This window comes from Perna viridis, chromosome 15, assembly GCF_037379345.1.
Source record: "Perna viridis isolate PV_CMFRI_1.1 ecotype Kerala chromosome 15, ASM3737934v1, whole genome shotgun sequence".
NCBI lineage: Eukaryota > Metazoa > Mollusca > Bivalvia > Mytilida > Mytilidae > Perna > Perna viridis.
The window spans coordinates 14,924,264-14,939,356 of NC_142459.1; the positions used below are offsets into that span (position 1 = coordinate 14,924,264).

At 33.8% G+C, this 15,093-nt stretch overlaps 1 protein-coding gene across 1 annotated transcript; it reads left to right on the plus strand.

Moving 5' to 3' along the window:
- Nucleotides 1-1,931: 1,931 nt before the first annotated feature.
- Nucleotides 1,932-15,093, plus strand: LOC148597094 (uncharacterized). The gene is made up of 6 exons (XM_088563375.1): nucleotides 1,932-3,156; nucleotides 5,275-5,373; nucleotides 5,733-5,928; nucleotides 9,541-9,737; nucleotides 10,681-10,772; nucleotides 11,497-15,093. The coding sequence occupies exons 1-6, from the start codon at nucleotides 2,047-2,049 to the stop codon at nucleotides 11,639-11,641; spliced, it is 1,839 nt and encodes a 612-aa protein (XP_088419501.1). The 5' UTR covers nucleotides 1,932-2,046; the 3' UTR covers nucleotides 11,642-15,093.

Consider the following 15,093-nt stretch of genomic DNA (forward strand, 5'->3'; position numbering starts at 1 on the left):
CAACTTAATAACAAAAATAAAAATATGTAGCCTTTTTTGGGTATATCACATTTTTCAGATTTTGCATGATTCTTACAAAGACAGCTACGTAATTTATGAATGCCAAAATAATTTTAAGTGGCAGTCATTTTCAAATCAAATCGAAATAGTATTGAATTGAGGCGATTGATTGAAATAATTAATTTTTTGCATATTTTTAAATGTACTTTTTTGTGGTGAACTTTTAATTAAAGAATTGTTTCCTTATAAACCTTTTTCTGAAGTGAAAATCTAATTTGACTGATTGATAAACAATCAAGTGTCACTCTTTGTAAGAATAGAGGCAGTGGGTGATCCATGATATGACAAAACCCACAATTTTGAAATTTTACTATAACTATTTGCACCATCTGAAGAATAAAAAATGATTTTCCATATCATTTTGGGAAATTGAGTTTTAATATCATCGAAATGAACTGAAAAGGAACATTTCAAGGGCAGATAACCTTGAAAACCTCACTTTTCTAACATTCTATTGAAAAGTTTCTGAGCAAAGCCAGTGATGCCAAGATCAACTAATGTTCTTTTCAAATAAAGGAATCATCATCATTGAGTGAAATTTAATTGTCAGATCGGATTGTTTTATATATGCTTTGCCTGATTCTTACAAAGACTTACACTTAAAATAGTATTTTTTTCTATATTTCGTTGGACATTATATAGTTGGTTCTTGCCTTCTTTTTTTCGGATGGGTTCGGGATTGAAACCCCCTTTTATTGGGTTATTTTATTTATTGTGACAATTTTGGCAAAAATAAGCTATTATAGACTAAGTCATTTACCCCCTTTTTCTCTTTCAATTTTCTGCATCGAAACCCTTTTTTTTCTTCATTTTCTTTTTACAAATTTCCTGATCCGGCCTTGCATCGGATGAATAATGTAATTATTGTGTACGGTTTATATTGATGTTTTTTTCTTTCTTATAACTATCCTAGAGATCTACTTGTTTCAAATCATGTGGATAGAAACGAAAGATTTCTCCTAATACACGATACAATTTCACCGGATTAACCGCCGACTATTGGTGAGTTAATGACACCATTCACCATAGATATATAAACCGGTATATAAAAAACGCAGTCAATAAGGTATGTAAGTCTCGTTCTAGTTTCATTTTCCTTACCGGCATTTCTGATGTAGAACGTATTGAAATCCGATGACCGGTTTACATTTTATTGTTAACTTCCGGGATCTCGAAATGCTGTATTACAATGCAAAATCTGCTAATTTACACTTTTCTTAACACTATTATCATGTGGAAATAGATATTTGTCATTTTTATTGGTATTTTACACGAAAATATGTTCGGCTTTTATATACTGAATCCAACGCTCTGAAAATGACAAATCTCTGTGCATTTGAATGGTAGACTAGGACCCATTCTTGTGAAACCACGGAGTCACATGACGAGACTTACAAATCCTATGATGGGTGTGGTGATGTGTGTTCCATATTGTTTGAGTCGAAGAAAGGACCTTTTTATTTGATAATTATAGATCGATCTAAACAAAAGGCGAATTTGCTTTGAGCATTCCTTTTCTATTTTTGATTTAGTTTGTTGCTGTTGTTGTTTACTTAGGCGCTCTGTTAGTACATTGAATAGACTTTTGAAATAGGCAATATGCTGGTACTCCTTTTTAGATGCCATAATACCAAAAGCAATGAAAACCAAAGTGGGCAAGCATTGTTTTAGCGTGTTCGGCTATCATATGGGAAGACAGCGAACAGACAGGGGTCTTAACAAGGTCTAAAACAACATAAAAACATCTACTTACATTACCTGGAAGCTGATGCTGCCCGTCCTTGACCTTCACAGAAACACGTACCTTGGCAACGCTATAGATTTCCTGTTGTGTTACAATAGACGCTTGAGGCGCTAAACGCGTCCCACGTCACAGTTATATCTTAGCAGCATTATAAGGAACTATATGGGGTTTGGGTAAATATTACTAAGTTCTAATGTCAGAAATCTTCGTGTATTTTAAGTTAGTTGAAGCACACTTCTAGAATGGAAGGTTTCTCAAGAAGATTTGTTACCTCAAAATATGACAAACAACAGGATTGGTTTGATTACAACGGCGAAAGCAGTGACACTAACGGTGTGAGTGATTCTCCGGCCGATGGTAGCGGATATTCTTACGAAAACTACGATAATGATTTTCCTGATCTGTCGAATACGCCTGCAACGGACAGAGACACACCCGGGAGAATTCTACATCCTTTATCTGTCAGTTGTAATAAAGCACAGGAAAACGAACAAGCTGCAAAGCAAACAAAATATCAATGTCTGCACCAAAACAAGTTTAAATCCATACAAAATCAAGACACTCTCAATACTCCCAAGAAGTCGTCACGGATTGATATTGATTCCAAAGAAGATTTTCCAAGCTTATGTCGAAAGGCATCATCTTCAAAAGCACAGAAAAGTGTCGTCGATCGCCAAGATACCGATACCGGAAGACAACATAAGAATTACACTTTGAAAGAAAAGAAAGAGGTTAAGGTTTTGGTAAATCGAGATCGTGAGGCTAGTTTAGAACGCAAGGCAAGGGCGTGTATGCAACTTTCATACGCCAAAGCTACCGTTCCATCTGCATCACAAAAGGAAAACAGAGCTCATACCAACAATCATGGAACATCTGACACAAGAGCAGAAAGTGCTGTGGATGAACCGTGTAAGAGATCAAACACAGAACACAAACCAAAGAAAGAGCAAAGGGACTACGACCCAAAACAATATGCTGCACCTACTGCACGCCAAATCGTTCAGAAAAGCATCATAAACACTCTTGCTAACCGCGAAATGACACGATATATCGCTAGAAAATATTCTGATACGTATAATAACATACTGAAGGACCCCGGAAATTCTAGAAAGACCAACAAAGCCATATTTGCTAGGAAAGGCGAAGCTTCGGCTGACCAAGAAAACAAAATAAATAAGTTAAACGAGTTTTTACAAAATATCATCTCGGACCAAATCAGTGAACGTGTACAAATATCTGATGATGAGAAATATCTCAATGATATCGGAAATATGCGTACCAGTCGAAGTACATCCGGGGAAGAGATTAGAAACACAAAGAACGTCAAACAATGGAGAGAATCGGGAGTTCAGGTAATGATATGATTGGTTCATTTAGACGGAGTAATCGAGGGAACCAAGGTTATAGCAGTAATCAAAGGAATGTAATCCAGGGACAAAGACCAGACATGGAAAACAGACACAACAAAGAACATAAAGTAACTAAAATCATTACATACAAAGTAACAAAAGCAAGTGAGCAACTCGGACTCCACTGAAAACTGGGCGCATGGAGCAGGTGCACCAGTAGGGTAAGCGTCCTCTACTTTTCTAGAAATACCCGCCGAGTTGCTCATAAAAATGTCAAGTCCGTGGTAGACGAAAGAGGAAAGGAAAACTATGACACGTCGAACAAAACGGAAGATTTATTAAGCTCTATTGTCAGGTAAAATTTAAGTTCTCGTCTAAATAACGAATCTGGAACTACCAATGGTGGTAGTAAACAGGATCCATTACTTGTCAGGATCTGCGTCACTATTTTCCTAGCAGAATTATTTAAGATACTGGTATGCATAAATACTACATATAAGCAAATTAAACAACTTCAGTGTGGGTGCACATGCACAAAGATTGAAAATATATGCTTCTGACAAGGAAGATATATTGCAGATAAAATGACTAAAATCAACAGGTAAAATTCAATATTTGTCAAATTTATTAACAACAAAGGTAGGGACAAGCGCCGTGCGATCTCTTTTTTTTTTAATAAGTATGAATACTTTTTTGGGAAGTTGGTAGCATCCATGACATAAAGTAAGTTCAACAAGCTCAAAATGTAGGTATGAATTTGTCAAATTAATTGTCGATTTAATGGCCTAATACGAATATTTCATTTATTTAACTAATACATGTACTTTACTCCTTTTTGGGATTCAGTGTCCAGAGCTGTTTTCGGATTTGGCCGCTCAGTGGGCGTCCAAATCAGAAAATAGCTCCGGACACTGAATCCCAAAGAGGAGTAAAGTACATGTATTAGTTAAAATGAACAAAATTAAAGCAGCCCTATCTGATTATTAGGGCTGAAAATGTATGTATTAGCATTTTGCACTAGTCCAACCTCTAACGATCGGTCCCATTTAGGAGTGAAGAAAAAAAATGCTAGTAGGGACATTCTTTATTCCCATTCAAGTAAAAATCTAAGTTGAAGCCCCCATTTTCGTGATTTTTCGAAAATTTAGCATTCATTTTTTTTTCTGGGTGAGCTTGCACGTGGACTGGTAGTAGAATAAAATTCATATGAGCGGAGAGTTTTATTTTATTTTTTTTTCAAAACTAATTCTGAAGAAATCAGTTTGAAGTAGCATCGGAGAATTAAGAAGCCTTGCTTGTTTTTTTAGGCTAAAGCTGTTTAGGGTTAAGGTCAGAATTTGTCATCCAGTTTTCAGTATACCAATCGGAACATTTACGTATCTAAAACCGGTATCATTCCGAATGTTAGTACGCCGTGCAGATGTTTTCGAAAAAAATAAATTAAAATATCGAATAATTCAAAGATGACAAGCACAGGAAGAGGGCGTGGAAGAGGAAGAGGATTGCTAGCTCAACAAAATCTTAGTCGCCCTGGTGGTGGGGGAGACACCCCAACAACCATCGTAATTTCCCTTTTCTCTTTCTACAGATTTTGTTCTTTCTTGTTGTCATCGTATTCTACGATCTCCCTACCATCATAAGACATAAAAAAATACTCGAGTCACCATTGTTTAAGAGAAACACCATCATTGTTTATCTGCTTTTCTCAGGTCCCTTATCTCTACATTTTTTCTAGAGCCTTAGCCCGGCTAACTAGCACTGTACAGTATCCCTTTTGGGATACAAACAAATCATATGTGTGCATGTATTTCTCACAACCAAATAGAAAGATAGCTTCAGACATTGAATCCCAAAAGGACAAAATGAAGCTCCATTGACACCTTCTGTAATGACAGAGCTTTAAAAGTACTTGGGCATGTCACATTACTTGTCCCTCATTCCATAGGCTTTTATAGCAGTCTAGGATTCAATCCTCAGTGGTGGAGTTATAATTATTTGTCAAATTGTGCTCTCCCACTACAGTTGGCGCTCACCTAAAAAAACACTCTCTATCCTATGAACCAAAATGTTTATCTAATAGTATACCCAGTATTATCTGGTCTTTGTGATTTTTTTTTTCAGGAGAAAAATGGTGCCCAGAAGACAGAAGTTAGTTTAGAGGAACTGAGTCAATTGATTCAATCTCTGACACTCAATCCAGATGAAGATGAGTTTTCTAAGGTATGAAATAGTTTGGATTTTGCTGAAAACTGAACTTAATTTGTATATATGGTATTTGACAATTGTGCAAAGTTTCAAAAAAATTATTAATTTATCAATCCCTTCTGAAGATATTATTTGGAATTTTTCGGGGGACAGATGAACACATTACTTTATGGAGGGTATAACATAATACCTCACCACTTTATGTGGTGGGTTATAATAAAGAAATATAATTAACCACCAAAACTCAACATTATAATGCAATATGCACGTCTTATAATTCAAAACTTATTAAATTTCCACAGATGTGATTGGGTGATTAGCGTCACACATTTTTCACTTAACTCTGGCTAATTCATGTTTTCTTTCATTTTCAGATCCAAAAGATGGCAGAGGCAGTGTCATCATCAACAGATCTGAAAGAGATTGCGAGTTTGATATATAAGCGCTGTATAGATGATCGAGAGTTTGGTAAAAGTGGAGCCTGCCTGTGTGATAGGTTGGCTAATATAGACGCTGAAGGAACCAAGTTTAGAAATGTAATGTTGTCACTGGTACAAGTGGATTACAAAGGTAATGGTGTCCTTTCTGGGGTTCAAATTTGTGATAGTCCGAGGTATTGGACCCTGAATTCTTGAACTAGGACCTTTGAAATTTCATTTACTTAGGTCCTTGATCTTCAACCCCTTTCACTGCCACATTATTGAGGACTTTGTTTTCCTCAAATGAACCATTGATTTGAAACTTGGAAACATCTGAAAAGAAATTTTAACCCCTGAATTACATGTGCAATACAGATTAGGTTACCTGTTTGTGTTACATCAAATAAATACAAAATAAAGTAACTCCTGAATAGATTTTGCTTGCTATGTATCCTCATCACTTTTTTTGTTCATCGGAGCAGTAAAAATGTAGATCTGCAACTTAAACTTTTTTTAATTATTCTTAATGCCTGATATTTTCTATCTCAGGATACTGTTGTGCTGCTAAAATAAATTGGCAATATCCAATGAAAATGTTACATCATGTCGGCTGTGATGTCAAATAACGTCAGTTTGAAATGTCTCAACTGAAGATCACATCTTGTCCTGTCTGGTGATATTTTCTGTCTTGACTTCAAAACTGTCGTTATATTCCGTATTTCTCACTAAAGAGACCAGAAAATTCCTGTTTAGGTTTGTAAGATTTCTTTATCCCACAAAATGGTTGAGACCGAACATGTGCGCTTTCTTGAAAAAAAATTGGCACAATGGAATAAAGAGTTAATGAACAATCATATCCTACCAATATCAAATATATGTTTGAAAATTCTTTCATAGTAATAATTTAATCGAGAATAACAGGTGATTAACTATTTCTTGCAGTTAAATACATGTACTGTTTTGAAGTGACTTAAATTTTACACCTGGTCATGATGTATCACGATCAGCTGTTAAATGCAGGTCATTTCAATTAAACATTTTATCGAAAAACTTGAAGTGAGAAAAAGATTCAAACACCTGCATTTCTCATGCAAAATTAAGAATTCTTAGACAATTAAATCTTACCCTCAGATGTCTGAGATTTCCCTATCTTGCACTCATTCAGGTACAGTGAAACTTCTCCAAACTGGCCACCACTTGGGCAAGAAAAAATGGCTGGTTTATAGGGTGGCCATTTTTGTGAAAAATACCAATGCATTCTAAGAGCTGTTCCACACCTTGTCAGTTTGTTGGTGGAGACGTGTTTAATGTTGATTTAAAACTTTTGGCGTTGTATTACATTTCAAAGCTTGCATCATTTGTAAATGATTAGATTTTACAAACAGTACTGCTAACAAAATAATGTTCACGGTTTTGAAAGAATGTATATTAAAGATCAAAGGGCTATTGATGGTAATTAATTATTTGTATTGTTTTCGTAAATAACCTATCAACAAAGTCTAATAATTTCACCCCTATGTTGTTTTGGCTTAGGTATAGGTCATATTAATTGACAGTTAAAAGATTGTAAAGTTCGTACTATTAAATGACCCTGGTTGCCTGACGTATGTACACAACAATTAACACCAACCAGTGACAAAATGTAATGACTGGATTAAATTTGTTGTTTAAACTACTGTCCCCTTCAATTATCATCTGTCCACTGATGAAATGCAAACCGATCAGTGAATGACATATTATGTAATATTACGTAGTCATTTACAGTTTTGTTGACACATTTATTACAGGTGAACAATAACCGGGCGGCCAGAATTGTGAGGTTGTTTTTATTTGAAATATGTAACTAAAACTGAAAAAGCGGCCCCTGTTCGGTTTTAGGGGATTGCCAGTCTATTGAAGACAAAACACACAGGTTTTAAGGTATATCGGCCGGGACTTTTGAAAACGACCGGTTTGAAGGGAAGACTGGTTTTCTGAGGGTCCAGTTTGGAGAAGTTTCACTGTATTAGATACTTGATATCTCCCTACCTTATTTTTTTTTTTTGTAACAGTTGGACTAAGGACTACAAGACTAATTTTAAAGAAACCTCATGTTGTACGACTTGTATGTCATTGTTTAGCAGATATCTAGATGTTTTGTACACATTTCTGTATGTTAATACTTTGTCTATATTTGATGAGGTGGCTGGTATATTTGTACTTTTTCATTTTTTTGTTATTTACTTGAGCACATTAAAAGATGTGATTTTTTTAGAACCCCCTGAGGGGTCTTGTGGTAGTGTGCTTGTAAAATGAGGGAGGCTGTGGATTTGATCCATGATTCATTCCAAAGACTTTGAAAAGCAGAGGACGCTTACCGTACTGGTGCACCTGGTCCATGCTCCCAGTTTTTAGTGGAGTCCGAGTTGTTCATTTGCTTTCGTTACTTTGTATGTATGAATTTAGTTACTTTAAGTTCTTTGTTGTGTACATGTATGTCTGTTTTCCATTTCTGGTCTTTATCCCTGGATTACATTCTTTTGATTACCGCTATGACCTTGGTTCCCTTGATTACTCTTTCGAAATTGGTAATCTCTGCTTCTCTGCCAAGCTAAACCAGAAGACAGAGATACAGCTACTTGTCTTGTAGCCATAATAAAATATTTAAGCTGAACAGTGGGCTGTTGTTACTATGAGCTAACACATTAAGTGTTAGTTTCTGTAAAAATCGGGCAGTAGGTGAAACTTGGTATGAACAAACCCATCATTTTGATAGTGTAATTTGACTATTTGCACATCAGAATCAAGGAAAACAGACAAGATTTTCCATATCATGCTGGCCCATTGAGTTACAATTTCATTAAAATGCACTTGAAATGAACATTTCAAAGGTAGATAATTCTGTCAAAAACATCATTTTTCTAAGATTCTATTGAAAAATTTCTGAGCAAAGCCAATGATGCAGAGATCAAGTAATGGTCTTTTCAAATAGAGGAAGTATCCTTTAGTGATACTACATTGTCAGATTGGTGAGGTTTTGACAGGCATGTTTCTGATTTTTCTCATTTTGCCTGATTCTTACAAACATGTACACTTAAACCCTACTACAGTATAACCATCAAGCTCCATGTAGTGGAAGTTGTTCATTTCCTCACTTTCTAACTGCTGCAGACAGACCTTTAAAATTCTTGGACATTATACATGGTTCGACACTAACACTACTCTGATTGTCATGTGCCTACATAATTAGAGAGAGGACTTCCTAGAAATTTTAATTGGTAGTCCTTTGGGCTACCTAAATTAATTCTTAAAATTTTACCGGTACTTTACCTAAAGATAGGACTGCAAGATAATTTTAAGGACAGCTTAATTTATTATTCAGATCAGGCTGCCAAGGTAGAAAAGATGTCAAGCACTGCCATATGTCAGGGTAGGAAACTCACTCAAATTCTAGCCAGTTCTGAAACAATTTTTTCAATATATTTACTACATGTATATGGCTAGAAAAATTTGTGCTACAATTAGTCAGTCCTGCCAAAAAATAACCAGTCTCGGGCAGGCTACTGTTTCTAACTCTGCATATGTTGTTTGATAATGTTGGGTAAAATCATGCGAGGGCTGGCTGCAGTGTATTAAGAGTGAATTTTGAATGTCAGATGCTTTTCGGAGCTTGCAGCATCATGTTGGACTAGTACAGAGCTAGTGTGTGCCATTGAATTAATGTTCCTCTCATGAAAAACTGCATGATATTTATACAATCAATCAATCAATCATTTATTTACAGATAAAGACAACATAAGGAAAGATAACCCAGGAAAGTTTCTAGGTTTTGTGACATTTCTATGCCAAGTATTTGGCAACATGAGAACTGCCAAGGGTGAACCATTCACTGTACTAAGTACACCAATATATGATTGTGTTTATATTATAATAAACGATGATAGTTCCTCAGATGATGATTATGAATGTTTGATATTACAAGTAAGTATGTTTCTTGCTAAATTTTCAGCCTACATATAAGATTAAAATATGTTTCATCTTCTACCACACAAGAGTTCTTTCTATGGTAAATTAATTTTCATTTTATTGCTGGTAAACGCATGGCATGAGAATATTAACATACAAATTATTATCCCTAAAATTAAGAGTTATTCTTCATTTACATGTTTTGCTCCAGAATTATTAAGATTACATTATGGATGAACAAAGTCATCCATTACGTGTATTACAAAAAAATGCAAAACAAATTCGACCTGTGGAAAAAACTCATGCCAAGGTATTACTAGTTCTGTAGATTTACCCAAAGTAATTCATTTACTTTTGAAAGCAGTTGTTTAAAAGTTGTCAGATCTATGCATTTTTCACTTGCTTTAATATTGCATTTATTTTAGCATAACCAGGCCCTGTTTAGCAGGACTCATATGATGTGTTTTACTTTGATAAATCAGTGTTAATAGTAGCTGGTAATTTGATTGTTTTTAAGTACCTATCCACATAAAATTCAGGCATTACCAATGCTTGAGTGATTCTTGGTGTAGAAAAACCCACCAAACAATGCAATTCCAGTCTACATATGCTACACATTCACATAACGGTTATCATTTCTGCATTCAGATCTGCACTTTTTAGAAAATCATACATTTATCTCCCACTAAAATAAACCAAATAAAACCAAATCAAGAACGATAACTCTTGCAAACTGCATATTTCATGTACAATCTATGTCATTTTTATCTCAAAAGCGCAACAACCAAATGAGAAACTAAGACTGGTTATATGAACGGTAATTGTTTCTAAAAAAGAAATAAAAGTGAAATTGGTGGGTTTTTGACATGTATGAATCACCTCCTGCCTGATTTTTATAAAGACTAATACTTAATGTAAACTAACACGATAGTTTTTGTCTTGTTTTGTTTTTATTTAGGTACAGAGTATAGGTAAAGAATTAGAATCTTTAGATGAATCTAAAATGGCAGAATTTATGGAGAAAGTACGAACAAAGTTGATAAAAGATGGGTAAGGTTAAGTTAATAGAAATGTCTGTTTGCAGTGTACGCCTTAATTTTACTTACTATTAGAGGTATCCAACAGTTAAAGGCAAGTAAGGGCACAAATAATAATATGTTTGTTTCGTGCTACCCTACCTACCTTTATTTTCGTGTGCCTACCCTAAAAATGTTAAACATTTTATGGCAATTTTAGTGCTAACACTGTTAATTTCGACATTGTTTACCCATTAACTCATTTTAAAATGTTTATTGTCCCTCGTGTCCGTCCAGGTTTTCCACACTTTTTTTGTAACGCTTTAACCATTTTTTTTGTTTTGTATGTAGTCTTACAGATTAAGTTAGGTAATGGTTGACTGATTTTTACAGAAGTTATGACCCTAGGACTTAGAAAATTCAGTGAATTTAAAGTATGAAATTTATCTTTTTATGTTAGGGTCATTGGAACGCTGTTTTCCCTACTTGCTTACCACTTCAATCTTGCTGGTACTAGACTAGTACCAGGAAACAAGACTCATTTATTTATTTTAGCCTTAGAAATTTTGTGTGCTCAAGTTGCCAGTTACAACCTCAAGTCTATTCATATTAATTAATTTCTTCATAAAACTCTGCAGTTTTCTTTTGAGAACCTCAAAATTTCTACTTCCAAACAAACTCAAGTGTCTTACTCCATTTATAGATTTCTAAAATTGACAGTGATTTATGAATTATTAAGGAGCACTTTTCTTTTTTAGTTGTTCTGCACGAGCTAGATGTTCCCTGTTAGAATTATTCGAGTCGCATTGTAAAGGATGGAAAACCTTACCCAATGAGATCACTAGATACTACTGTGATACAATGGCTGAAATATTTACTGACGCCATCTGCGGAGAGTCTTAAGGGTTCATTATCTAGAACTTAAACTGCTACATGAACAAAGTGCAATTTTCTGTTTTAAAGGTTATGGTAGTTGTATGTATTGTTTTTCTTGTATGCATAATTCAATGGCAGAAAACAGGTTTTTTGTTCCCTAATATGAGGTACAATGACTCATTAAAAATTTTACAGCTCAATTTCTAGAGCATTATTTAAAAAAATTATTCAGGCATGCTTCTAGAGTCCGCTCATTTTTGTCAAAGTTTTACACAAAATTAACATTTTTTTTATTTCGAAAAAAGACTTGCCTCAAAGAAAACAAATCTGAAAATGTGAGTGAATGTTGTGAAGCTCAGGTAGTTGAAATTAGGTACGTGATTAAGAAGTTGATTCATTGAAAACTATTTATTTTCTGATAGCTTAGATTGCTTCAAATAGTGAGTTGCACAATATTAACTTAGCCAAGTTAAAAAACCTTGAGAACAAAATTTATTTAAATTTTCTACCTCTAGTCAATATAGATGCAAACCATGAATCATTTTCTCTTAATCTGTTCATTTTCCGTCCTTTCGTTCATTTCTAACTTCTGAGAAAACGAATTGTTGGATTAAGTCTTAATCTTTTTTTATTTGTTGCTTTAGCATTTTTATAGTTTACCGGTATATATCTATATTGAGAAAACTGTAATTTACTGCCATCTTTTCTCCCTGAACTTTTTTTACAAGTACCAGTCCATGTAAAATTCAGACACTTGTCATAGTAGAGGTGTCATGGTGTAGAAAAACACAATGAACAAACAATGCTTTTTTGGTTTACATATTTATGTAATGATAATCCTTTCTGTCTTCATATCTGTATTTTTGAGAACACTATGCATTTATCATCAAGAACTATAACTCTTGCAAAGCAACGTGCTAATTTTATACACAATCTATAAAATTTCAATCTCCAAATGCAACAACCGAATCACAAACTGAGATCAATTATAGGGTCTATAACTGTTTCTGGATTAGATATACATTTGAATTGGATGGGTTTTGATTTTTATGAAGACTACCATTGATCGATCAAAAATGACTTGGCTTTTGTCTGTTATACATATCAAGGCATAATATATCTTCTCTTGTTTTCATTTTATTTTGTTTTGTTTTGTTTTGCTTTTTATGTATAATTATGACAAAAAGCATATTTTTTTCTGATAGATTTGTTGTTATGTAATGTCATAGCTAAAAAGCTAAAAAATACTTCCATGGAACAAAGAAAAATTTGTAGGATCTTCAATCACTATGTCACTTGGCATCATATCCTATCTCCAGGGTACTCAACTGTATTTTTACCAGCTTTTGATATTGAATAGTGAATAGGTTTCTTCAATTAGTATTTTTTTTCATGGACTGCAGAATGGTATAGCATTGTAGAGTTATCTCCCTTTGCACATGTTCAGAACTTCAGACAATCAAGGCACATCCCTCAAATAAATCGATCTATTAGAGTGTAAAATGAACAAAAAATGTAATTTTTTACATTAAATACATTTTTGTAATTTCCTTTTATAAGTAAAGTAATTCAAACAAAACCATATATCAATGTGTGCCATAGTAAAAACATTTAGTCAACAGTGTTTAGTGTGAATTACCATGCTTTGTCTAATGAAAATAAGACCTACTAATTGTTCCATTCAGACACTGTATGATGCCACAAACAGGCAGAAACCTCATGAAAGGTCTGTCAGGCATATGCCCCCTTAAAAATGGGAATTTTTTTTTTTTTTTGAAATATGATTTTTTACTAATTCTACTTCCAAACACATGTGTTTTCTTGCCTTGCTTCCCTCTGCCTTTAATTCTATTTATGCCTCCCCCTCCACAACATGAAATCATGGATCCACTCCTGATACATGAACTTACTGGTTTGAGTTTCAATTTACATGATATTTTACAAAAAAGATCTGTTTACCAAATCATCAAAACAGCAGAAGTCAAAATGCATTATGAGATCATAGATATGTGATGAACTTATAAGTAGCATTCTCAAAATTTTATAAAAAATGATTTTCTGATAATGATTTTACCTCTTTGAAATACATTGTTATCAAATTTTGCATTTAATTTTTAAGTAAATGATGGATTTGAATTCTCAAGATGTTGAAAAGTGATGTCAGCTCTGTTATAAAAAAAGAAGGACTTCGTGCATTGTGACTTTTAAATTTGTCAGTACAATTTGAATTCTCAATCAATATTTGTGAAATACTACAGGGGCAGATCCTGAGTTTTTGAATGGAACAAATTTTTCCCTAGGGAGAAATGAGGGGCTTCCAGCACCCACACCCCACCCCCAGGATCCACCCCTGTACTCCCATGGCAAAGAGCTTCCAATGGTGATTAAAATAAAAATATTGATAGCTGCTGGGCCTTAAAACCCCAACAATCAATCAATCAATCAAAAAAATTGAAGTACCATTCTGCGTAATAATCAGGCAATGGGTGACACATAATTTTTCTTCATTCAGTCTTTTTCTCTTCTGTATTCTGACAGTATATCTGAAAATAACCAAAAAAATAATTAAATTTATCCTAAGGCATTTTTGACACAGTGTTTTTGATGGCTTATATAAAATCACCATTTTTCCATAGTATATTTCAAATTAATTTGACCTATCAATATATTAACATTACAGACACTTTGATGGTTATTTCTGTTGGTTATGAGATATAAATTCTTTGATAATGCCATAAAACTTTTTTTTTTCTTTTCTTGTGTAAACAAGGTATTATTTGAATTTGGAATTATTTTGGATTTAAGAAAATAAGTAAAAAGATATTTATTAAAATTACCCTTACTAAGGGGGGTTAATCATGCCGTCATGACTAAGGGGGGGTTAGTAAGTTTCCTTGACTTCTGTTATCCTACTAACCCTACCCCTTAGCCATGCTGGCATGACTAATCTCCTTAGTAAGGGTTAGTTCTACAAATTTATTTTTGGTCATTTTCTTAATTCCAAAATAATTCCGAAATCAAACAATAGCTTGTTTGCCTGATATTTTGACAAAGTAGTACATAATTGTTCATTCCTAAATTCCCAAGTAAGATGAATTGTCCCATGGAATTAGAGAATTTCTCAATACTTTTTTTTCTCATATTTTTTACTGTTACTACTTTCATCCTATGTTTAAAACATCAGTGCATATTTTTTATGCAAAATGTACATGTAAATATTGAAATGTACATTTTTCATCATTATATATTGATTACTATCATTTCATTTATAATTGACTATCAACTGCATTTTGCTGTAGTTTAAGAAATATTTATTTTTCTATATATTTTGCTATTTTGTCTTATTTTTTTCAGGAGGTGGAATATTTTTTCTCATATTATGCAAAATTACGTTTTTGTTATATATATCTGTCTTTACTGTAATTTTGTGGCATCAGGATGGAATTATGGACTTAAAATGAAAGATGAATTGTAAAGCA